The following is a 27,162-nucleotide window of genomic DNA, read 5'->3' on the forward strand; positions in this document are numbered from 1 at the left end:
TCTGTCCTGTTTTTGAAATCCAACATTTTGTTCCATTTTACTGTTCTGTTTTATTCCTATATCTGGTAAGCTGAGTAACTATTTTGAGGATAACTATGCAGTATAACAACCATTGTTAAATTCCCATCATCTTGTTTTGAAAACCTATATAGCTGTTGTTTTGTTGTTGTCATTTTGCTTTTGTTATTGTTTTTAGGTTTGTTGGTGTCTTGATTTTTCTTTTTTTTTTTTTTTTTTTTTTTTTTTTTGTCTTTTTTGGTATCGGGGATTGAACTCACGACCGCCTGCTTGCAAGGCAGGTGCTTATGCCGCTGAGCTAAATCCCCAGCCCCTGTTTTTTCTTTTTTGTCTTTAAAACAAAAACATGTACAACAGATATTGTAAAGTGAGAAGAAACTGTTCAAAAGAAAAGATAAGCCACGATAGGGGAAAGAAGAATGGATAAAAGGAAAAATACATGTGTATAAAAGATAGTTAAGGTAGTTACACAGGCAGCTTCTGCTTGTTCCTTGAAAACAATGTTTTGTGCTAATATTGTTTAGCCAAGATATCATGCCTGTGTCCTGCACTCTGAATAAAAAGTACCAGAAGACACCAATATGCAATGTATCAAGTATTGTAACTGTCCTACTTATTTTCATTGTCTGTTTATTTTTCTCTTTAAAATAGAATAAAAGGAATGGGCAGAGGAACTATCCAGTTTCAACCAGCAGTCTGTAAGAATGGGTCTGCTAGCTTGTCTGATGTATTCTGAGGATTTGTTCAAGGGTATACACTATACATTCCATTTACCACTTAGACTTGAGTCCTGTCTTTAATATGTCATTTCTCAGCAATACAAAAGAGATCTAGCTTTCCTGGAGGGTTAGAAACTTTCCTACTAGTTTTTGAAACAAATAAGCTACTCTCTAGGCACAATTTTACAGAACCATACTTGAAAAATCAGAATTGGAAGACAGTCTTTTCTTCTGCTGTATTCAGCCCTAAGAAATAAACTACTACTATTATTCCTACTTTACATATGAAGAAATCAAGGTATAGAAAAATTAAATAACTCTTCAAAGCCACTTAGAAAATAATTGAGCTAGGACTAAAGATTTCAAAGCTGATTTCAAAGCTGGGACCAAATCAGAAGCTACAAGGTTAGCATTTGCCCTTGTAATAGATCCCTGAGCTCAAGGAATTGGACACTGCACAGGTGTGGAATACTACTTCCTGGGGGACATCCTCAGAAAAAATCTGGGTACCCATGCCTCTCTTCTGAGAACTCTCTTTGCATGCTGTCTTTCTCATCCCTTAGCTGGTTAGTTAGGAGCAATTTGTCACACCAAACACCCATTTTTTAAATTTAAAGTTCGAGTTTGGTTGGTCTTTCCTCTGATTTGCAAAATTACTACAAACCATTTACCCAGAATTAGTCTCTTTTGGTCCTGTATAAAGATGTATGCATATTTCAAGTATAGCAGCTGACACACTGCACTGTAGCATAATTGGCATTTATGTAAGTCACGCATGCCTGCTAGGGACTCCTCTGTGTCTGTCATATTCACATTGCTATCTACAGTGTCTGGCACAGAGCCCGTCAAATAGCTTGCACTCAATAAGTCAACACTTGATAAATGGGAATGGCCAAATGGGTGCACCTTTACACTGAAGGTGAAAAATCACTTAGTAATGTTGTCTCCTACTGTATCTCTGCACTTCTTTCCTGCCTTTCTGTTTCATGAAGTTTTCCCTAATATCCAGAAAGGTTTAAGAGGAAAATACTGTAAAATGTTTTAGAAATATCTTGTTTCACAGAAAATTATTATAAAGATTTCAAAAGCTGAAAATTTGTTTTATGCTGGCATTTAATCTTAGTATTTCCGACAGTATAATCTATAGAATAGCAGTGATGAGTAAATTACATGTATATGTTAGGCACTTAAGCTAGCACCTGCTACATAATAAAAGTATAATATATTCACCACTCTCTAAACACAGTGGAAAATAAAACTGGCTTTATTTAACTTGCTAAAACACCACTTAACACATTTTAGCTATAAAATGTCTCATGCTGTACCCAGTGAGCTTTTTAATATTTAAGACATATCCCTGTAGAGATCCTACTGCCACAGCACCAAGTAGACATTAAGTAAAGGGCTTCAAAGCACATGACCTACAAAGTAACAGAAATTTTAAAAAATAGGAAAATGCACTTGTCTTTGTATACTGCTATTCTATATTTCAGTAATTGATAGAACAAGTTGAAAGAAAAATCAATAGAGTCATAGAATACTTAGCATTATCAACTATCTTCAACTAACTGATTTATAGAACACTCTACCCAACCAGGTAGAGCATATGGAAACTTTATTAAGATAAACCATGTGATAAGACATAAAATAAGTCTCAATAATTAAAATGGATTGAAGTCTTATAAAGTCTTATTTGCTGGCCTCAATGGAATTAAAACATAAATCAGTAATGAAAATCTATCTCACAAATCTACAAATATATGGAAAATACACAGCATACTTCTAAAGTCTTAGAAAAAATATAATGAACTCAATAAAAATAAGAGCATAACATATCAAAATTAACAGAATTTAACTAAAGAAACTGTCATGGTTATTTTTCCCATTGCTGGGACAAAATACTCAATACCCTAAATTAAGGGAGGAAAGATTTATTTAGCTCACAGTTTGTGAAGGTTTCAATTCATACTCAGCTGGCTCCAAGTCAGAGTGGCATGTGGCAGAGAGTAACAATTCTTGGCAGCTGGAAGACAGCAAAATCAACAAGAAAAAAAGGAGAGGAATGCAAAGAAAAGACTCTTTCTTTCCCTTATATTGTATGCAGGCCACACTCACCCTAGGTTGGGTGTAACACGCATGCTGATAATCCCAGCACTGGACCATGAATTAATCACAAATTCTAGAAGCCTGCTACCAATGACTGCATGAGATGTTAGGGGAATATCCAGACTCAAACATTAAGAAAAGTATTTATAGTTCTGAGTGCTTACATTAAAAACAGAGTTCTAGCAACAGTGCCAAGCCTACCCTAAGAAACAAATTGAAGACAAAGTATTTAGGAGAGAAATAACAAAGATAAAACTGAATTCAATTACAGTAAAATGAACAAAATATAGAACAATGAAACAGAAAGCTGTTATTTGCAAGCCCTAATAAAATAAACTTCTGCTTATATTTATTAAGAAGAAAAGGCCTTCCCATGAACCAGAATCAGCCATGGGGATGGGAAAAGAAAGCCAAACCACACTTTCCTGGGAGCCAGATGGGGACAAGAAAAACAAACCCACCCCCCCTCCACCACCAGACAACTGGCTGATTTGGAGGAACTTGGGCTGAGATGACAGCAACTTAAGTAATAATAATAATGATAATAACAATGCTTGTATTGTTTGATTGACTTTGCAGGCCTGAAGCTGGTGATCTGAGCATCTATTTGGATGATAACAAAATGCATTATAGCAACTATGGAGGATTTCCTTCTGTCTTGTTTTTGAAATCTAATGTTTTATTCCATTTTATTGTTTTGTTCTATTCTTCTGAGCAGCTATTCTGAAGACAATAATATGTAATATAACAACCAATATTAAATTCCTATTGCTATGGCTTGTGTTCCTGTAGCCCGCCTCCAGCCTCATGTAATTATGGATGTGGCTGAATCTAGTGTTTGTGATTGGCTTGTTGTCTACCACTCAGATTGGTGGTGTAAGTGCCACACCCACCAGGGGTGGAGCTAGTATACAGTGGAAGGGCGGGAAGAAGGCCTGTCTTTCTCTTGGTGAGTCCTGCCTTGCTGTTTTATAGTAGCCCACCATGCCACCTTGCTGTTCGAAGCCAGCTGAGTATAGACTAAAACTCCAAGAACTGTAAGAAATAAACCTTTTCTTCCATAATTTTGAGCATCAGGTATTTTGTCTCAACAACTAGAGAGAAAAGTAACTAAGACCTATATCATCTTGTTTTGAAAACCTGTATTACTATTGTTTTGTTTTTGTTTTTGTTGTTTTATTTGTTTGCTTATTGATTTTTCTGTTTTCTTTTTCTCTTTAAGATAAAAAAAGAAAAAAAAGAGTTTAACTACTTGACAGTAGAAAAACAAGACACTAAACATATTATATTGATGGCAGATAGAAACAGCAAGATATGTCATGCACAGACACAAATTACCTATGATGCATGTTATCATTGTATATATCTAAAATGTAGCAAGACCCTATTTCAAAAAAAAAAAAAAAAAAGAAAGAAAAGGACTAGAAAAACTGAGTGAATTTAGTATAATTACAAGTTAAGAGGTCAATATGCAAAGTTACAACTGTATTTCTATACGATATAAATAAACAATGGGAAACTGAAAAAAATGTATGTATTACACTAATATCAAAGATGTGAAATATTAGAGATCAACTTAACAACATATGCAGTGAAATCAGAGTGCTCATATGTAAAGGGAAAAATATATTATCATCACAGACCAGAAGAATCAATATTATGAAATTGAAACTATATTTCCATAAACACAGTATATGTGTGCATAGAAAAAGGTTTGTTAATGTAGGCTTCTCTAGTGGTTGATTGATTGTGTCAACTTGAGACAGTCAGAAGCTAACTAAATGGGTTTAGCAATTCTACACCCAAGGATGTAGAAGAAGACCCACCCTAGGGTGGGTTATCACCTCGAGGTATAAAAGGGGAGGAGGAAGGACGAATCCATGCCATTCTTGGGAGAAGCTCCAGTCTTCGCCTTTGGTTTGGACCTCGCCTCCTGACCTCCAGTATAGACTCTGCAGCTTTCCAGCGTAGACTCTTCAGCCTTTCATCACAGAGCCTTCGGCCTTTTGTCTCAGACCCATCAGCCTGCTGGTGTGGACTTGCACCAGACACTAGGGTGAGCTCCAGACCTTGGATTGAATCCTTCCGCCTCCAGTGCATAGATATCCTCTGCACGCTTCCTCATCGGACTCTGACTGACTATCATAAGCCAATCTTGTTGTTTCTGTATATTCCGGGTTATATCTGTTCTCTATAGTAAAACCCTGACCAATACAGCTTCATTTTATAAATTTGAAAAAAACAACAAAAAAAGACCAAAACAAATGTCCACCAACAAATTTGAGGAATGAACCCAATATGACATAGCCATATATACACCCAGTGGAATATATGCAGCAAAAAAAGGCTAGCTACTAATATTGCAAAAATATTAGATAAACTGACTTAAAAAGAAGCCAGACACATAAGAGTACATATTTATAATTTCACATATATAAAAATCTTCAAAAACAAATATAATCAAGAGATAGAAAGTTGAACAGACTGAAAAAGGATATAGTGATGTTTTAGGATGACAGAAAGTTTCTTTTTTAATTGTGAAGAGGCTACAAAGATTTATATACTTCTTGAAAGTCATATGGCTACACTCACAATGAATTCTTTTTGTTCTATTCAACTTGCATTTTCACAAAGCTGGTTTTTTTTTTAAAGATACACAGACGTAAAGAAATAATAAGCACACACACATATCTGTAAATAAATAAGGAAAGAAGAATCGAAGATCAAATGCCATACTGATTTAGAAGGAGGAATATTTCACTAGTAAATACTTACACAATTGTTTATGTAAAAGTATGGATTTGGATTTCAAGCCGGAAGTCAGAATAAAGAATAACACATAATCAGTCAAAAAATTAAATTTTACGATATGGTAATGGATTCATTATGGTAATTTTTGAAGTTACAGGAATTTTTGAAAACATGTTTAAATAATGCTCCTTAAAAAATGTGCAATAAGCCAAAGTAAATATAAGCTCAGAAATTTAAAAAGTTTGTCATTTGTATAGGTCAGAACAAGTGATACTTTGCAGACATTTTTGCAAACGGTGTATAACCCTTCCTAAAGTGTTCATCTGATCAGACAATGGGTGGTACCAGCTTCAGGGGATAAGAAGTTATGAGTAGGCTTGGGGGCATTTCCAATAGGCTTCTGCCGTGGCTGGTTGTCAGCGGTGGTGGTGGTACCAGAAACTGAGCTCAGGGTCTTGCCCATGCGGGGCAAGCACTCTACCACTGAGCGTCTCTAGTCCTATCATTTGTTTTTAAATTTAAGATCCTATTTTCTCCAAAAATATGGACATTGGGCAATATAGACGTTTACATAATAGAGAAACAAGAAAAGCAGTTTTTGACTAAGTTAGGCAACATTACTACGCAAAATGTTTTACCTTTCAGAGTAAATGAAATTTTGTGCCTTTGCCAATAAGCAAAAGCAACAGCTTCATATTCCATTACATAAAGTATTTTTACTTATTGATCAAAAGCCAGTTTTCTCTGGCTAACATCTAAATTTCAGCAAAAATACATTTTGACATTTTTCCTATAGAGTGTGCCAGACATCTTCACCTTCTGGGCCTGTCATGGAACCTCTACCTGAACAGGAAATTTAAGGATCCTGCATTTAGCATCCAACTGACCCATCATTAAATCTTGTGTTGATGTTTTCCATCTCCAGAATCCAAACCTTACGTTTCAATTCCAGGAACTAAAATTTTGCTGTGATTTTAGCGTCTGAGTCATAATCTGATACTTTGCACTAGGTTCAGCAGGCCTTAAACCTGTGTAGTTTTATACAATCTCTCCTAGAAAACAGTCTGGTGGCAGAGCCATCTGCTGCTATAGTTTTCTGATGCTGTCACCATTCTGAACCTTAGACCTAATTTATGTAACCTCTCTGACTCTCTCACAGATGCCTACATGACTACATACCACCAACTTCTCATTTCTAGACAACAAATTTTGTGGTCAGGATGAGTAGTTCTCGGCCATGGTTGTAAATAGCAAAGCCAGGGACTTCACTTCCCGAACAATCAAATAAGAATAGATAGTCCAGGTATCCTTAGTTTTAAAAACTCCGGAGGATTCAGAAAGCTTGAAATACACCAAAGTAACAAAAACGTAAAGTGACTCAAAAAATAAATAAATAAATAAATAAAACCTCAGTAAAAAGGTGATATTTTAGTACAATATTTTTAAAAACCAAATTTGAATGAAAAAATTGCATATTATAAACAAAACAGCAAACTTTTAAGTAAAGCACAGTACTTCACACCTACAGCTAAGCAAATGTATAACACTGGTTTTATCTTTATTTAAAATTTTGATGTTTTATTTATCATAGACACTTTTGAATTAAATTTGTTGTTTAAAAATGTATTGCATCAAAACATGGATTGTCCTGAGGTTTTTTGGTGGCCCTTAAATTTTCCCCTCTATTCATCTAGGCCTGGATCTTGTAAACCATTGCCCTACGCAGATGTTCTAAAGTTTAGAATCTAAACAATCAGGAAGTCTCCTAGTCTCCAAAGCCGTCAGGTAGCAAGCATTAATATTTTCCTAGCTTGCTAAGTCAGGCTTGCTAAGCCACGCTAGTAATGGAAGGGAGTGAAGCACAATGAAATCAAGTCATTTGCTTTTGTCTAGAGTTCCCATCTCTTTCTCAGAAAGCACACCTGTACCCAAAAGATGTGGCAGGGCCAGGTTGGTTGCGATAGTTTTGAAACTTTCTCTAAAGTGGTTTTGACTTATCTTGGCTCCCCATTACCCTAGCGGAACCCAAAGCTAAATCACATCTTAAGTACCTTGCTACTAAGGTGTGTACAGCTACAACGCTAAGAGCACTGCGATGTTTATACCTAATGTACACATCCTGATTCCCCCTTACACCTACAGGACCATAAATCTGGGGTGCAGGCAGAAATGAGGGTTTAGTAAGATGATTGTAGGTTGCAGCATAGCAAACACTGATCACATAAATAATCATCTACCTGTTAATTGATTCGCAACAACTAGTGGAGAGCTCCTTCCTGAGCTGAGACCACTTGCGGTCGTTACAAGGAGGCTTCTCGGAGCTGCTCTTGTGCAGGTACAGGGCAGTCCAACTGGTGTGAGCACATGTCAGCCATGGTGTCTCAGCAACCAAATCTGGGCCAAATGGAAGATTTCTTGGGAGTGACCATGATAAGGAAAACTGGTACCATAAGTAAGCCTAATTTGGAATGCAAAGAGGCATAGGCAGAGGTTCTAAATCTTTCTGCAAGCTCAAGGACCAAGTCCGAAGCCAGACCTGGATAAAAAAAGTCCCAGCCAGGAGTCCAAACACATTTTTTTACAAGGAAACCAGTGAAGTCCAATGTTCCTTCTCAATGCCAGCACAAGGTCAGAGGAACCATGCTACAAAGTGGATTTCAGAAGTGTGCACCAGGTTTTGGGTTTGCCATCCATATATACTGTTGTAACAGTGATTTACCCACTTTTTTCAAAGCAAATGCCCAGAACTGTTTTCAAAGGTGGCATTTCTCTCTAGTCAAAAGTACTCTAAAGATATAAAAACAAAGTTGATTAGAATTTAGGATACTGTTGTGAGGAAAAAAAATCTCAATCCAGATGCAAGAATTATTCTACCTTTTTGTGTAGTTTTTTTGTACATAGGAAATTGACATTTACTAGCAAGAAACTCACCCACTTTAAGAAATCACAGTTACTTAGAAAATATGACTTCATGCAGAGCATGAAGTTGCTTGAGACCACGCAGGACCACAGATTGGACAGGGTGGGGAACCAAAGCCAGAAGTTTGGTCTCTCCAAAGCGGCCAGACGAGCAGGCTAAAAAGGAGGAGGAGCCAAGAATAGCATGATGGACAGCACAGCAGAGGCCCTGGGTCAGCACCAGATAGCATTTTCATCACAGGTTAAGTCCTCAGGGCCAAGCCAGGCTCACATCACCGGCCCCACACATCCTAGCCACTTTCTACAGTTCACTTTTCATATCTGCTCACCTCTAATCAGAATGTTTTTACTCTCCCCACCTATTAAAAGAGAGCCAGGCATGTTTCAAGACTATCCTCAGATGTCATTTTGCCTTACGAGCCTTCCCTGGTCCCTAAGCCCACTGTCTCTGCCTCCCTCAAGTGCCTTCCCTTCATGGCCAACCCTTGTTGAATGTATGATTTTTTGCAGAGCATATCTTATTTTGTAACTATATTTCTACTCCCAATGCACCATGATCTTCTTGAAGAGGAAAACAAAACTTAGGACTTTTCAAGAGATACATTGAGTTGAATGGAGCAGGCAGGCAGTTCACTCATCTTAGAAAGCATTTTTTTATTCTCTATAGAGGCACGCTATTGAGAGTAAATACTGTCCTCTAGACCAAAAAAAGTCAACGTATCTGTTGTCCCATCTGCTAACCCGATTGGAGGAGCAAACAAAATTCAAGAAATATTCTGGTCAAGATAAAAAGTTTGCCTTTGGCTGGTGGCTTCCACTCTCTTTCCAAGTACTTGGTAAAAAAAAAATAATGACTTTAAACGACACCTGAGCCTATCTTGTGCAAGCCAAGCGATAGACATCTGAAGTCTGAATGCAGCTTATGGGTCATTACTTTTAAGTACAGATGATCTGGATGAAGAAATGGGTACTCAAGCACTCCTCAGTGATTCAGAGAGTAGAAGGGAGTCAGTATACTCAGAACTTCCCCCTTATCCACTGTGATCTGACACTGGGTATGTTTTGATATCCATATGGTCCTGTCTACTCAGAAGAAAAGAAGCTGAACTCGGTAAAACAGAGTCAGTTCATCCTACAGGAAATGTAGCTAAAAAGTGGACAAACATTAACAGCTGTAGCACACAGGTATTAGCCAGAGAAGAAAGATATTTTCTGAGCTTCATTAAAAAGAGGTATAGGTTTGTCTCATGGTTAGTTTTGAGAAGTAAAAAATCAAGTTAAAGAGCACTTTTTAAAACAATGCTATGGAATTTTATTTCACATGTGTAATACCAGAGTGGCCCTGGGCTAGGAATTCTGCTAGATGATTTTTCCACCTAGAAAAAAATTGAGACAAACCATTTCTGGATGATCTATACACATAGGGTTGGTCATCTGCTGGATGGGTAAAAAGGGAAAGGCACCCACAGTGACTGGACTACCACAGTTGAAAAACAAGCTTCACAGGTCATGTATGTTTCAATCAATATTCTTAGCTCAAATCAGCTTTTTAAATAATAATTTTATAAGCCTTGGAAGATGACAGTTGAAATGACTTAAAATCAATTTTAACTCACTTTCCATTCATGCAGCCTGAGTGGAGGAAGCCAATTTTACTGGCCAACTGGAGGAACATTCTCAGGGTTTCCATAGTACTGAAGAGGCTGATTTCAGCACAGATATTCCAAGTTTCAAGGGCTGGGTCTGGACTGGGAAGGTTTTGCTATCCCCCAAAGCCTGTCAGGCAAGGGCTGGAAGTAGGTTCCAGGGCAGTTCAGTCCTGGAGTCCCTGCCAAACTTGAACTAGCAGTGCCCACGAGACCAGCTGCTTCCAAACCTCTCACTTGTGGGTTCAGCCTTCCACACGGAGACTGTATCAGCAACCCATTCAAAGTGAATCCTTCAGAGGGAGAAGACGGTGAATCAGTCAGGACTGACTGGCATCTGTGAGGAGAGGGAGTGCGTGTGTGGGGCTGGGTGAGGGAGAGAGAGCGCACGCTTGGGTTAAGGGACGATCTGATCTATGATTTGACAGCCTTCTTGCGGCTGCTGCTGCTGCTGCTGGGGCTCCTGCTCCTGCTGCTGCTCCTGCTCCAGCTCCTGCTGCTGCTGCAGCTGCTCTCTGGTCTGTCAGAGTTGAAAAGGGCTGGGAGGTTTAGAGGAACTGCAGTTCTAAGCACTGAATGCTGCTAAGTGGCCTCTCTGTCAGTGTCAGAGATTTTCTGCAGCGCTGGAAACTTGGACCTCCTTCATCTGCTCAGACAAGCAAGCAGCTCGGCAGTAGATAAGGTAAGAGAGCAAACTGTTTTTTATTGGGAATGGGGGATAGAGAGCATGGGGAAATGTAGGCTCAACAGCTTAGGATTTTATACCAAAGAGATCTCACTGTCCAAGAGCAACGGAAACAACAGCTAAGTATTCCTGCAAAGCTTGATCATTGAAGATCTTGGCTTTTTCTCCAGTACCTTTTTCTTTTTTTAGTATACTTTTCCAGAGCATATGAAAGGTTTCTTTGTATTTATTTTTTCAGCTAGCGTACATTATTTAGGTTTTTTTTTTTTTTTTTTTGAGTTGGGCACTGTTTCAAAACAAAGAGCTTTTTCTGTTTCTTTCAAGCATTTTTTTCCATTAAGAGGAACTGGTCCTCTCAGTGTGAGCTGGTCAAAAGAGTTTCTGCGTCCCACACTAGAGTTTCAGTAAAAGTAGTTTTCAAAAGTACATAGAGGAGTCTTATGATACGGTGTAGGGGGGATCATAAGTGAGTGGAGCAGAAGTGAGGGTACTTGTGACTGTGATTTGGTCAGGAACGGTGACGCTGTGAATGAATGTGGCATCATCTTTCACAGAGCATAGATCCACTGCGATAAAGGTGGGCACCGAAGAGAAGATGTTTTAAGAAGTTGCTGTTTCAGAGAAACTTCAAGCCACCGATGATGGAAAACGAGACAGCCAGTGAACTGAACCAAACCCAGCTTCAGCCACGAGCGGTGGTGACCCTTGAATATCAAGTGGTCACCATCTTACTTGTACTCATTATTTGTGGTCTGGGCATCGTGGGTAACATCATGGTGGTGCTGGTGGTCCTGCGAACCAAGCACATGAGGACTCCCACAAACTGCTACTTGGTGAGTCTGGCAGTGGCTGACCTCATGGTCCTGGTGGCTGCAGGTCTTCCCAACATAACAGACAGCATCTACGGTTCCTGGGTCTATGGCTATGTTGGCTGCCTGTGCATTACTTACCTTCAATACTTGGGAATTAATGCATCCTCTTGTTCAATAACAGCCTTTACCATTGAAAGGTACATAGCAATTTGTCACCCCATCAAAGCCCAGTTTCTCTGCACATTTTCCAGAGCCAAAAAGATCATCATTTTTGTCTGGGCTTTCACATCCATTTATTGTATGCTCTGGTTCTTCCTGCTGGATCTCAACATTAGCACCTACAAAGACACTACTGTGGTATCTTGTGGCTACAAGATCTCCAGGAATTACTACTCACCTATTTACTTAATGGACTTCGGTGTTTTTTATGTTGTGCCAATGATCCTGGCCACTGTCCTCTATGGATTCATAGCTAGAATCCTCTTCTTAAATCCCATTCCTTCAGACCCTAAAGAAAACTCTAAGACATGGAAAAATGACTCAACCCATCCGAACAAGAATGTGGATTTAAAGACCTCTAACAGATGTTTCAACAGCACTGTGTCTTCAAGGAAGCAGGTAAGAAAAGCTGAATTTCCTCAAGAAATGTGAAATAGAGCCCCTTGTGAGATGGGATCAGTTTTGTCCTGCTTAGCTGGTGGCAAAACCAAAATATAATCACACAAATGTTTTACACCCTAAGATTCTGCTTTACATATTAAATCCAGCTCGAAAGCAACTAGAGACCTAAAAATAGATGGAGAGAATTTGATAGTATATCCACAAGGACTAGTTCAGATGCTGTAAAGATATAAAGAAGTGTGAACTGAAACTCCAGAAATCCACCTTTAAAATGTTGTGCCTCTCTGACAATGTTACTGGAGCACTCAAACCATTCTGACTTCTGTACAGAAAAATCTCACAAAGCACAGGATTGTCTTTAAGAATCTTACTGCAAAACAGGGCTACCAGGAAAGTTTGCAACTAGATAGTCAAAATAGTGGAACTTTCCCTCAAAGCTGTAGTTATTCACAACATATTTGAAAGATGCAGCTGGACATATTTTGGTTCATCTTTTGGGAGGAAGATTCTCTCACTCTGTTCTTTGGCTATCCCAACATGCAGAAACTAAAAATGCACTTTGCTGAGAAATGTTTTACTAAAAGGGTCAACATCAAGTTCAGTTTGTTATAAAAATAATGAATTTTTAAATGTCTGTTTTTCCAGCCAAGCATAACTAAAATTTTTTTATGCTTTCAGACACCTGAATGCCCAAAAGGTTTTGGTTAAATTATGGTTTTATTAGTGAATGAAGTGCAACATCTTTACAGCAAATTTTTTTCATAAAATAGTAAAAGAATAAAATGATTTTGTATCATGTATATATTTATATGTATTGACACTATTGTTCTAAGCTAATTACGAACCTAGTTTTCAGTTCCTTTTCCTTTTTTGCTGAACAAAGTAGATGATAAACATTTTTCTGTTAGTTAAAAGAAAAAACTTGAAATCAACAATCTTGTTTATTTCAAATGACTTGAATTTTCTCTTTCTCTTTTGTTCTTTTCCACCAATAAATACAGCTTAATTATGTGCATAGGTATAACCTGAGTGTACCTTTTAAGTATGCATTTGGGTCATTCACATTATTACCTCCTAAACTTTAGGTAGCTGATAAATGAAGAATTGTAACCCGAGATATACTCGGACACACATGTGAATTAACTACTAGAATGAAGATGTTTTAGATATGCATGAAATACATAATGAACTGTAACTAAAAAGAAATGCATGCAATATTTTACATGATACTGTGATACTTATTCATGTAACATTATTATTCCAGATACCTAGAAAATAGAGGGGAGGACCTGATCAGCTCTTACTAGCTCTTACTTAGGTTCCTATCACTTGGGTCTAGCAGTGTTACTTAATATGACACATACTTATCCGTCTGTTACCCAAAACTTGATTAACGGAAATACATAGAGATCTGCTGACCATCTGCCAAGACACACATTAATAAATCCAATGAGAGAGTAAAGAATGTGCATCACAATCACTTAATCTCTGCAGCAAAGAAGAGCATGAAGTAAACTTACTCATTAGACTCCAATTTGTACTCTCGTTATAAATTCTAAATATCACTTGGCCTAATGTCTTTTCTTTCAATTACAGTCATTAGTACCTATCAGCTTTAATAATGTTCTTTAAATTGCTAATTGCATTACATGTTTACTTTGTTTTTTCAAAGTTGTCACAGATGAACTGACTTTACAGAGGCCAAGTCATAGAAGAAAAGGGCAAAGATTTGGCTCCAGTGAACTCCAACCTTAAAGGCCAGGGTTCCAATCAAGCTGTCTGACCCTGGAAAATCAGAACGGTTTGAGCCTTAGCTTCTTCATCTATAAAACAAGATAAATGACAGTGCTCAGAATCAGTGTGAGGGTCCAGAGAAAAGTCCTCAGAAAGACACCTAAAGTGGGTGATGCTTATCACCTAAGCACTAGTATAGTTCTTTCCCACCTTGTTGAATATACTGACAACTGCAAAGGGACTACAGATTTGCTCTTGAAGTATATATTTACTACTTAAACAAAGACTATTTGTTAAATCAATATGTATCTGATACAGTAATTTCTCCAAGAAAAATTTCAGGGAATTCTGTAATGTATTCAAAACATTCAGCAATAACATTGCTGTCAGCATACAGGAAGGCAGGATACCTCATGCCCTGCACAGCGAGGAAAGGTCCTGTAACAGAACCTCAGTGAGACACCAGGGATGACTTGTTTTAGCTGAAGTGCATGTAAGTCACATGCTCTGCAACCTGTATTGTAGAAGGGATGGAAGTTTAGAGAAAAGAAGGAAAATTATGGGACTAGAAGGATCAGAAAAGACTTTGTGGAAGAGGCAGCATTTGAGAAGGCTCTAGAAGGATGGGGATTATTTGAAAAATGGGTGGAAAATAACTTCACATACAAAAGATAAGACACAGTGACAGGATGTCAATGGTATGGATGGAGGGGGATCCAAAGAGGTGGCACATGAGGTGAGGTTTCTAATAGGGTAAGTGAGTCGGTTTGAATGAAGTAATAATATATTTCAGAGAACAGTAAAAGATTAGATGAGATAGACAGAGAGAGACAGAGAGACAAAGAGAGTCAGAGAGAGACCCAGAAAAACATGGAGACACAGAGACACAGGGAGAGGATCCTAGATAAAAGATTTTCTTTTTCTTTTGCTGCACTGAGGCTTGAACCTTAGCCTTTGCACTGAGCCAGTCCCCTTTCCCATTTTGTTTAATTTTCACACAGGGTCTCATTGAGTCTCTAAGCTGCCCAGGCTGGGCTCCAGCTCGCCTTCTGCCTCAGCCTTTCAAAGTGCTGGAATTACAGGCGTGAACGACCACCTAGCTTTAGAAAAGGAATTTTGAATTTAATGTAAAAGCAACAAAGAATGTGCATAGTGAAGAGGAAACAGCAATCATGAAAGTGGTGTCTGGTGATGAGGAATCTGACAACTTTAGGTCTGCAGATCTGAAGATCAAGAGATTAATGAGAGGAAAACCTCTTTGGAAGCTGTTGGTAGGGATACAGAAGTAAACAGTAAGATATTCCACCTGGAAAATTTAAATTAGGCTTTAAACCAGAGAGACATTTCTGAGAATCAGTATAATGTGACATATTAAACACAGACGATGAAGAGAGAGAAATTCAATATGGCACCAGGCTCCATGGTGGGACCTTGGTGCATGGGAAAGAGAAGTGTGAGAGAAAGTCAGCTTTGCCCAAAAGTGGTGACCCGCGGTCTGACCTTTTCCTTTTCTGTTTCTTAAACCTTCATAAAGATCAGACCTCTATATTCTATAACCCAAGGGCTTTTAATATTTTTCTCTGCTTTTTTTTCTCTTAGGCAAGCTTAATTTACATGTTATATACTCACCTTGGCCAGGTTTTTTAAAAATCCAAATTATTAAAGTCTACCCAAATGTGCATAGCCTAAAGGAAATGCATTTTAAAATGGAAATAAAACAGCATTTATCTGTAATGGACAAATGCAAGGTGTTTATTTGCTTGTTTATTTTTAACTTATCTTTCCTTTCTGAAAGACCCAGGGCAAAATTTCCATTATTCAGAGTTGCAATTATTTTAGGGAAGCATATTAACATTAAGTAAACTTAAATGAAATAAATGACTAAACTTTGTGGCTTGAAATTGTGTAGACAGGAGAACAATCTGACCGACTCAGTCTTTTGTCTTTCAATGGGTTATTTTGATTTTTGAGGCAATACTATTAAAATTATTACACTTATTACATCTCAGCTCCATGTACACAATGCAAAAAGATCTCCTAGTCATTCAGTCCAGATTCTCAGCATTATGTAAATAAAACATTGATATCATTGACTACCTACTTCTCTGTAATTGATTGTATATTTTGGAAGCACAGAAACACCTGAACCTCTTGGTAACAGGCTGAAGTATCAATAAATGTATTCACTTCAAATATTTGCTTTCCTCAGGATTCAGGGGCATACAGAATATTTTCAATGAAGTCACTGTAATACCTTTTTTTTCTTAGCAACAGAACTGATAGGACAGCTGAAATTTGTAACCAAGACATCTAACAGTTCTCATGATATACTTTATGTGACTAGTAAGCCTCAAAAATATCAATTTTCAGGGGCTGGGGATTTAGCTCAGCATAGGAGCCTGCCTAGCAAGTGCAAGGTTATGAGTTCAACTCCTGACACCAAAAAAAAAGAAAGAAAGAAAAGAAGAATTAGCCTTAAAAATATCATTTTTCATGTCCATAAAATGCTTAAAAGTCTTCTATCCCCAAGAAACAAAAGCATTTTTTCTTTTCAAAGCAATACACGATTTTCAGAGATATAAAACCAATTCTTTATATTATGGAAAACACAATTATAATTAAAATGCATATATAAATCTAGTTAAACTGTATATATATTATAGTTAAAATTTATATATAATTTAATTAAAATAGTTAAAATGTATATATGTATGTAGCTAAAATGTATAGTTAATTATATAGGTAAGATGAATATATAGGTATAAGTTTGCTGCATGCTTTTCCACCCAAAATGTTCAAATTAACTTTCTCAAGGAGAATGCATGTAGAAAAAGAAAGTGATTAGACTGAGTCATGCTCTCTGGGCCTCAGTGTTCTGATCAATGAAATGGGTAAAACAATTACCTCATGAAATCGTTGCTGAAATCCACATCGGTGCGATGCCGCAAACTAAATCCATACTTGCCCTCTTCTGCTTGTCTAACCAGGTTCTCGTCTCTCCCTCCCGTGGTTCTCAGTGCCTCTCAGAGGAGCCCTCTTGGCCCTCTCTTAGGCAACCCCAAGTCATGAGATGTGCTCAAGAAGAATTGTGGCACTCAAATGAGGACGTAGCTTCAATGTGGGCCTCTGTCCTCTCCTTCTTCCCTCCAATGCCTGCCTCAGTGTGTTTGCACTGACAAGGGAAGCAGTATGTTTAACACACAAGGGGAGTGAGGCGTGCTGGTGGAATGTCAGGCAGCAAGCAGGGGCTTGTTTCAGAGCATGGAGTCCTTTGCTCTGTGTGGCTTGTGCGACTGCCAGTTCCACCTACATCTACAGAAGTTCTACCCTGCATGACCGTGCTTCTCCCTGGTCAACGATGAACCTCCCACGTACAGTGGCCTACTGTACTAACCTCTTGATTGGTAGCCCTAAATTAGAGGTTTCTCCAATGTACTAGTGCTGTTTTTACAGATCCACTTTTTATTATTTTCACTTACTTATTTTGTTTAAAGGAGGAAAGGGATATTTAGCTTACAGTTTGTAGAGGTTTCATGCCATAGTTGGCTGGCACCAAGAGCAGCACGTGGCAGAGGGGTGTTGCAGAGAAAGTTCATGGCACCCACAAGGTAGCAAAAGCAACAAGGGACCTTAACAGTGTCTTTTGGTCCCTTTTATACTCTGGGAGTAGCCCAGTGCCAAACCAATGAGTGGATCAATTTACTAATCACCCATCCTCAATCCCAGATTGCACCATGAGTCATTCACTCTCGATCCAGCCACCTCTGGAACACCCTGGTCTAGGACTGGATGAGGCTTTGAGGGTACATCCAGACACAAACTACAGCCACATTTTAATCTGCCTTTTTTTGATGACTAAAGGTTGTGTTTCATTCCAATTGTTTAGCTTGGGACGTCTGCACTTTTTTGTAAAGTATTGTACAAATTTGAAATGCAGATGTCTCAAGCTGTGAAAATCTATAAATTGAGAGGAGGAGGACAATTTTGTCACAGTGTAAAACTGATTAAACATGCTATTTTATTTTTATTACTGAAGAATACCTATTTTCTGATTCATATCCTGTATAAAGAAAGACATATTATGTAGCCCATGAATCAATTACATGCTAATCCCTGTCGTTGTGGGCTTGTGTCTTTGTCTTAGATGAGCACCCCTTGTTTACTTTCAGTTTTGGATTTGAAGCTTTGAGACAGTCTCAGCAGTAGAGAGAAATAAATTTTCTTACATGCCTACAAAAAAGGAAGCATGCACTCCTGCAGAATTCTCAGTTGGGCCACATAAAAAATAAACCTCAAAAGCATTTAACCTTGAATGTGAAAAACTACTTCACATTTTTTTTGTAAAGTATTGCATCAATTCTTCAAAATGCAGGTGTCCCAAACTCCAGACAAGTGAAAGTCACAGTAACTATATTCTTTTTTTTTCTTTCCTTTTTTCTTTTTTAATAAATGGGGGGGGGGGTTGGAAGTCTGGAGCCGATTTGGCATGGGGCAAAGTTTCATGGTAGCTCATGGATGTTCAGCACTTTCTGTAATGTCATTAAACATTCATTCACACTTCCCCCATATTTCTAGCACTCCCTAAAGCATGCAGGCTGCAGGGATATGTGGAGGAAAATTCTTCACCTCCACAGAGATCCATGTTGACCATGTACACAAATATTCCTGAACATGCCACTCTGTGAGCAATGCGCATGCTCATGGGGTGTAGTCTGGAGTGGCTGTGGAAGGGGGCTGTCTGGTGAGGGAAACTTAGTCATGCTGGTCCTGCTACACCTGCTCAGTCTCTCCTTCCAGCCCTGCCAGATTGTTCTCCACACTTTCTTTTATACTGTGCTTACACCTACCACCTATGAGTCTCTAGAGCGGACAGCTCTTAATCCATCGATGCAACTGATTCTGAATCACATGTCTTTAAATTGATACCAATATGTCTAAAACTAAGCTCATTGTTTTTCTTCGTAACTGCTACCTCCATCTTCCCTAGTCTGTGTTCTCTAACCAGAAATCCAGGAGTCCGTCCAAGTGCTCTTTCTTCAGTTACTCCTTTTTCCCAAATCTAATAGCCAACTTCTAGTGATTCTAGCTGATGACTCTCCTAGCTGACCTATTTTTGCACTCAGACAGCCCCTGTCCTAATTTACCATCTCTCACTGGCTTATTCCAGTGCCCAACTTACCAGCCTCGCTGGCTCTCAGTCAATCCTGCCCACAAATCGTCCTGCACGTTGCTGATCAAGGGATCTCTCTAATGCAGAGATAGTTATTGAAACCCTTTTTGGAGAGTTCCCTGATGCCTAGAGTTTAACCTAATCATACAAATGAGAGGTTGGCTCTTGCCTACATTTTCAGCTCATCTCTCATAGCTTTCTCAACTTGCACTTTATGCTTCAGCAATATTGAATTATTTGAAGGTCTCTGAATATACTAGGTGCTCTCAGCGGAAACATCCTTCTTCTGGCAAACTCTCAACTGTCTTTCAAGTTTCAAATCAAATAATGCTCTGTGCACCCCTTCAAAACTTCCTTGAACGTCTCAGGCAGATTTGTACAACAACTCACTCACTATACAATTCATTCCCATGCATTTATAGTACTTTCTATTTCTTTCTGGTTTGATAATTCTTGTAGGTAATAACTTGGCCCATCTTCCTAGCCCACCAGCATCCTTTATCGTAAGGCCTTGTATTCCCAGAACTGTCAGCACTGAGCTTGTCTGTCAAAGTGCGTACGTGCAGTGTTGTGTTGCAGTCCGAGAGCACAGACTTTGCAAGAGCAGCTTGGTGGTCCCTTTTCCCAGTGCTGCATTCAGTGATGTCACAATGGTTGCTCAAAGCCGTCCATCGAAGAAGTATTTACGTTGCAGAAATCAACAAATATGATGTCCAGAGCCCTCTTTATTTGTTGTGAGGAACTTGTTTTAACTGGCACATTTCTGCTTATGTGGTTATATTACATATACATTCATACATGTACATAAGATAGTGTAAAATAATAGTGTAAAAGAGTATATGCATGAATACTTAGAGACTCACTCAACTCCAAAACTCTATTTTGCTCCCTAAAAAATTAGGGATTTAGATTTGTGACATATCTGTCTAAAACTTTAATTAATGTTTTAATGTCTTTGTCTATTAACAAGTATCTTTCGCATGCAAACACACACACACACACACACACACACACACACACACACACACAAACAAATGAAACTAACCAGTAACTAGTACGACAATGATTAAATTTGCAGATAAAACTTTTAGGGAGATTTCTTCTTCTGCACGGAACAGGCTGACTTAGAAACACAGTAGGCTCAAATAATAATTTACTTTGTTACACAAAATCCAGTTCACTTTCCTATAAGCATTCCATCTGAAGGAGGAGGCTACTTTGGACTTTAAAGGACAGAAAAGAAGAGCAATAGCAACCCAGGGAAAAAACAATCTGAGCAGAGATAAAAAGATGATGGCAGATCTACTGAGTGCCCCCATGTGAATAATTCCCCTAGAACAATTTGCATATATCATCTTTTAAAAGAGCATCTCTCCAAGCTTTTCTGAATGCTTTTTGAACCTCTATAAAGCATTATTTTTTCCTGTGGTTTTGCTCATCCACTATCTTTTAAAGTTAATAAACATTTATTGAGCACCAATTTCATGCTAGGCACTATTCTGAAGAAGCCGTAATATTCACTATTTTATAAACTCACAATAAAACACCAAAGACTGATGTTAAAAATAACAAGTGGGAAACAGAAGGTTAGGCTCTACAGTGTACGGGAAAAGCAACAAGAAAAGACTGATACTGTAAAAAGGCCAGAGAGCAAGTGCTAAACAGGAAACACTGCTCTTAAAAAAATAAGTAAGTGTTTTCCAGGCCATCGTGAAAAACACACACTTTCTAACCAGCAGCAGTAGTCATTTCAGTAACTGAGCTGAGCCCATGGAAAGACCAGGGAAGGCACTGCCACTGAATACTCCGGTACTTGGCTTTATGGTACTGCGGAACCACTGGGCGCCTTTCATAAGGGCGGCAGCCAATGGGATTTTACATTTGAGAACTTTGCACTTAAAGTTGCATGGCGTAGCCAACAGGAGCCAGGCAAATAGGGATGAGGATGCTACAGTTCAGGAAAAAATAAAGGGAGGCCTGAGTTAAGCTATGGCAGGAGGAACGGCAGGAAGGGAAGTAGAGGCGACACGTTTAGAAGGCGAACTCAGTAGGATTTAATAACGAATTAGGCAGAGAAGTAAACTTCTAAAGGAAATCCCAGATTTTTGGCTGAGGCAGGCATGGCCTGTTGAGCATGGCACAGAACACGAGTCAAAGTGAAATCTCTATATTTATTCCTTCCCATAGATTCAAACACATCTCCTGAGAATCTACCACACAGGCCAGCTTATTTACGCCTGCAACTTTGCTCTTGCAGTTTTCTCCCATATGCAAAGCCCTGTCCACTGTTGACACCCACTCCCTCCCATAATGTTCAGCTTGGGCTGCATTTCAGATGAGAAGGCCCACATGTTGGACAGACACTGGAAGGCAGGTAAGCAAAACTCAAGTCAAAGGAAGCACAAGCCCAGGTTCTAGCTCTTCTGCTTGCTCTTTATGTTAAGTAAATTGTTTCACTTCTTGAGATTCAGTTTGTTCCTGTGTAGAATACAATATGAATAATACTCATGGTTGCTGTGAGGGAATGATAGTGCATAACACATGCTCAAACATTCATCCTTATATCTAAGTTACATATTATCTTTAAAATATGATTTATTCACTCCTTATCCATGAACTAGGAAAAATTTAGAGCATTATTGTTTCCCCAAAGAAGACAAAGTTTAGAGGTTATAGTAGAGGTAGATATTCCAGCATCTAATAGCTTTAATATGATCAAATCAATGCATACTTCTCCAGCTCCTATTATATCTAAAAGGGAAGCTCAGTAAGTACCTTACCGTGCCACATACAACAAAGTCAGGACATTACTGGCTTTCCATTATGTATGATATATTTGTATTATGTACTACACATTATTCAAGTGCTTTCCATGGACCCTGGTGGTGGCAGCTAACCGCAGAAGAGGATTCAGAGGCACAAGGAAGAAGAGTAGTCTGCCTCGGATCACATGGCTAGTTATAGAGAATCAGGATCTGAACCCAGTGCTCCTGCTTCAGAGCTCACATAGTGTCAACCAGAATGATAAGAAAAAATAAAGATGAAATTAGTAAAAGTCAGAGTAAGCTGCTTTGCCAGAAGCATGAAAGGCTATGAAAATCTGGAGAAGTTCAGTTAAAGAGAATGAGAGAGGGCATCGCAGGCAAATGGTGACAATGGAAGGGAAAGACAGTATTATCAGTTAGAAAACGATAAGCCTGTTCTGTCTGAGGAATGGAGACACGCACGCATCCAGTGTTCATTTGGAGACTATGGGCCAAGGTTGGATCAAGGCAGCCAAAAAATCCAGCATGCGCCTCCTGCTAAGGCCCACCTCAGTTCCTTTGTCCAGTGAACAGGGCCACCAAAAGTCACATTCTACAAATCGTGGAGATTTCACCCTTGGAGTTTTGCTTCCAAATAATTCTTTGGAAATAATTTGTCAGGCCATGATCAATTCCCTCTTTTTGTCCCTTAAATGCCACTTGCAAAATTCCCTGATCTGTTGGAGTCACTGTACCGGAGATTCTCCTCTGCAACCTCCCCCACACCCCACCTGCCTTTCTTGAGGCTGTTGCCTTAGTTCAGCCTCATCTTCTCTCCGCACTGCAGGCAGAAGCCAGGCCCTGCCCTGCCACACCTGCAGAGGCATCCTAACCACCCTCTGTCTCTTAATTCCCTCCTTGATTCATCTGCACACGTGTTGATGGAATCACACACCACGTGAACTTGCTGCTATCCTGATGCTGCCTGAATATGCTCACTCCTTATGCTGACACCCCAAGTCATCCTCGTGATCACCGGGGATGTGTCATCTACTCCCTGACTAGTTTCCCAGCTGCCCTCTTCTGTACCACACTTCCCAGCCAGTGCGTTTATTCCCTGTCCCATTATCTTAAGCACTCTGTAGCCCCTTACTGGACCTTTTACTTCCAGCCCACCCTCCGGTTGTTCATCTCCCAGAACAGGCTCTCAGTGGCAGGTTTGCTGTCCCTCGCTTCCATTTATAGTACTTCGTTCTTTCATCTGCGTAGCCTACCATACTGTTATTGATCATCTGATAACATGTCTGCCTTTCCCACAAAACTGTCTTTCACAGTGATGGAAACATCACTTTATTTATTTTTCTGTATACAGTGACCCTCATAGTGTCTGCAAACCTAATGCTAATTGATTAAATTTGTAAAGTCTGGATATAAAGGATAAACAAAATAGAAGAATTAAATATGAGTCTGAAGAACACTTTTAGGATACTGAAAATGATGCAATTATTATTTTTTTTTGTCTTTTTCCTTTTTATCGGTACCGGGGATCGAACTCACGACTGCCTGCTTGCAAGGCAGGCACTTATGCCGCTGCACTAAATCCCCAAATGATGCAATTATTAAAAGAAGTGCTGAGGAGAGATATTAAAAATACTGCCAGAAGTGTTCCACTTTAAATGAAGACTTGTATATAGTTGGAAATATTTGTTTATAAGTATTAGCATTAGATATATGGATCTGGAAATCACTAAAATAATGGAAGGCAGACATGAGTAGGATTGAACTGAAAAGGAGGGAAAGAGACTGACAAAAATAGAGCACCAGAAGAATGTTGCATTAAGGAAACTAAAAGAGGACGAGAGACTTTGCTAAAAATCAGAAGACTACCTCTCTGTCTGTCAGAGCACAGCAAGGAAGGCAAAGACACAGTTTTAGTGGATGTTGCCAGTTCAGATTGGAAGCAGAGAAAGACGAACAAACCAGGGAGCAAGTTAATAAATTGAATGAATTTATCTAAAGCAGAAGTCATCGCCTGACCACTTGAGTAACACTTCAGAGCCTTGGTACACGAGAAGAATTTGAATAAACTTAAATTACCTCTGAAAATTAGACACAGACACAAGAAATAGAATGAATAATGTCAGACCCTTTGACAGCCACACTGAGTTGAAATAGAAATGGAAAGGAAATTACTGCAAGCTTTCTTAAAAACAACACGTGTCGCTTTTCATTACCTCTCTTGCTGGATCTCCTTGAATATCACAGCACAGCGGGCGGAAGTAAGCAAAGCGTCCTATACCGCTCCGCTCTGAGACATTGTTGCTTGAGTTTTATGGGAATTTATGATTATGGAGGAACTCGGTGTATTTTCTGCAAGTGACTCAGCAGAGGAGATGAGAGTGACAAAGGACAGAGAGAAGGCAAATACACACTCTCCAGGAATTTTGAAGGTCATCTGTAAAGTTAGGTGACTCAAACACCTGCCTGCGTGTAGGACTGACACCCTGGCACAATTCCTCTGATACAAGTTCAACTTGATGACAGATTCTGCTTGGCAAACATTTGCAAGATTATGCAGACATAAAATTTGCATGAGAGAGGGAGGGAGAAAAATTACACTGATACATTTTTCTGTCTTACCAAGAAAGACAGAAATAGGCTCAGAACCAGGGTAAATTTATACTAGAAATATTTAGCTAAAGATTATAATCTGTTAGGATGGATCTCCTAAGATTTCTTCAGGAATCAATTAGATAACTTTCTGAATAAATTAAGAACAATCAAATAAATGCCTTTATATAAACCATGCACAGTGGAGTTGGTATCATGGATTAAACATGGTGCTTAAACTATTACAGTTTTAAGACTTGTACTAGATGAGAGAGTAAAACAGTGAAGTAAGGAGCAGATGTAAAAATTCAAGATATTTGTACTGCTTAAACTGTGATTTATTTGAAAACCAATTATGCCAGGCATAGTGTTAAACCCTAGTACACAGCTATGAGTAAGACATGTTTCTGCACACAAGCTGTTGAGTCTAACAGAAAAAGTATAATGATAATTAAAGCAATAAAGGAATAAATGTTTTAGAAAAAACTTAGTGGCATGGGAAGAGGTAGAGAGCTGAATTGCTCGGTGAAAACTAAGGACTCCTAAGCTAAGCCTTGTGAATCAGTAGTGAATTTTGTAGGGGAGGAGGAGGAAGATGATTTTTGCAGTGGGTGAAAACCAGGAATCCGGGAATGATCCTGCAGTGCCTCCTTCACACTGGACAACAAGGACGGGAGTGAAGCAAACCGGGCCCAGAAGATTCTAAGGCCGGCAGAAAGTCACCGGAGACTGCAAGACCAAGAATAGTGTAACCAAACCTGTGCTTAAGGAAAAGCACTCCATCTCCAGTGCAGGCAAAAGCCTACCTTCAAAGGCCTAATTTAATCAGGTGAATAACAGTGAGAATACACAGGCTCTGCTACAACTGGAACGGAGGCAATAGACTTCTGGTGCATAGAGAGAGGGACAGGAAGGAGTCAGAGGTGAGGCTGGAGCCATCTGGAGAGAAAATCATGTGACAGTGGAGAGCTGGATTCGGGAATCTTATTCCTAGGGATCTGAATGAGTATTGGCCTGACTAGGTGACGTGAGCAAGTTCATTTGTAGCCTCGAGCTTCTATTTGAATAGCTTTATCTATTTATTTTTCTTTTAGAGTTTGAGACAGGATCTCATTCTGCAGTTCAGGCTGAACTTGAATTCAATGTGTGGCCCAGGATGGCCTTGAACTCATGGCGATCCTCCTACTTCAGCCTCCCCAAGTGCTAGGATTACAGGAGTGTGCCACTATACCTGGCTGCACATAACTTCATTTTTAAAACCCTTTTTTTTTTTTTGTACCAGGGATTGAACTCATGACCTTGCTTTTGCCAAGCAAGCACTTACACCACTGGCTAAATCCTGACCAAAAAATTTTTATTAGTACACATCTGTAGAACATTATGATTACATTTGTCTTGGAGAATTGGTACATGCACATGCCAGTAACAAGACTGATAATAATAGTACCTATCTTCAAGTGTAGCTAGGATTTAATACAAAACTGTATATATTGCATCTTGCAGTGCCTGACACCTAGAAATAATAGCTCTTGCTGGTCTTGATTTGATAGTGTAATTTATCTAGAAAAGGACTTCAGTGAGGAGAACATGTTCAATTTCACCTATGTTGCATGTGAAGTGTCTGCAGATTTAAAGGGTCTGGGTAGGAACGTAAACTTGCAGCTCAGAGTAAACTGAGCTGTTGAGGACAGCAGAATAGTGGTGATCATGGAAGGAAATTTTGTGGCAGAGAAAAGAAACCTTAGAGTAGCTGGAATCTGAGGGAGAATGGAGTAAGAGCCTGTGAAACAGAGAAGCAACAGCCAGAGAAGGAGCAGAGATATGTGGAGGAAGCAGTGTGCCAGGAGCCAAAAGGGGAGGCTATGTCTGCAGTGGTCCACAGCAAATGGGAATTGTAGGAACTGGAAAAACACCCCAAAAGGCACTGATCAATGTTTTCACAAATTAGATCACATAGACTTGGCAGATGATAGATGGGGCAGGAGACTAGAAAGCAAGCAATAGCAGACAGTTGCTTTAGCTTGAGTATAAGAGAGAAGAAAGAAGGCAAGGCATTCTTGTTTGTTTGTTTCTGTCTTATCTCTTATGATAGAAGAAATCCAGACCTTCAGATCTGGTCCAGGAAGACCTGGTGGAAGGAAGAGTTCGTAGACCCAGAGCAAGACTCAGTGTAGAGGAGCTGTGGCTCCCAAGAAGGGAAAACACAATATGAAAGGGGCCACTCCTCTACCTCGTCAGCCAGAATCAGGTGCAATTCACTGGTCCATGCGTAACACCTAGCATGGTGTCTTGCACACAGAAATATCCAATAATGTGTGTCAAATAAGAAAATGCATAAATATGTGAATAGCAGAAGGGATGACTGCAAAACAAGAAAAAGAGAAGAATGATTATATTTGCAGATCAGTCTTACTTTAGGGGGCATAAAACAGTGAGTCCTTACAAACTGGCTTCTGCTTTCTTTGTGGACTATGAAGCAAAGGCCTGGGTGAAGGCCTCCGGGAGGGAGAGGGGTCTCAGTAGAGGAGAGACTGTCCGTCGTGGGAAGTGGGGAGAGTGGGTGCTCTGTAGAATGCTGACAGGAGGGGTTTACATTCATGTGTAGGAAAACCAGACTGGCAAGGTAG

The 27,162-nt window shown here is 39.2% G+C and overlaps 1 protein-coding gene across 1 annotated transcript in view; it reads left to right on the plus strand.

The window, feature by feature from the left end:
• Window positions 1–10,278: 10,278 nt before the first annotated feature.
• Window positions 10,279–27,162, plus strand: part of Trhr (thyrotropin releasing hormone receptor) — a 46,774-nt gene continuing 29,890 nt past the window's right edge. Inside the window, exons 1-2 of the mRNA XM_003479852.5 lie at window positions 10,279–10,841; window positions 11,399–12,274. Coding sequence (XP_003479900.2) covers window positions 11,483–12,274 — 792 coding nt within the window. The 5' untranslated portion in view covers window positions 10,279–10,841; window positions 11,399–11,482. The remainder of the gene's footprint in view (window positions 10,842–11,398; window positions 12,275–27,162) is intronic.

The sequence above is a fragment of the Cavia porcellus genome, unplaced genomic scaffold, assembly GCF_034190915.1.
Source record: "Cavia porcellus strain 051 isolate PalLab524CR breed Dunkin Hartley unplaced genomic scaffold, mCavPor4.1 scaffold_10, whole genome shotgun sequence".
Taxonomy (NCBI): Eukaryota; Metazoa; Chordata; class Mammalia; order Rodentia; family Caviidae; genus Cavia; species Cavia porcellus.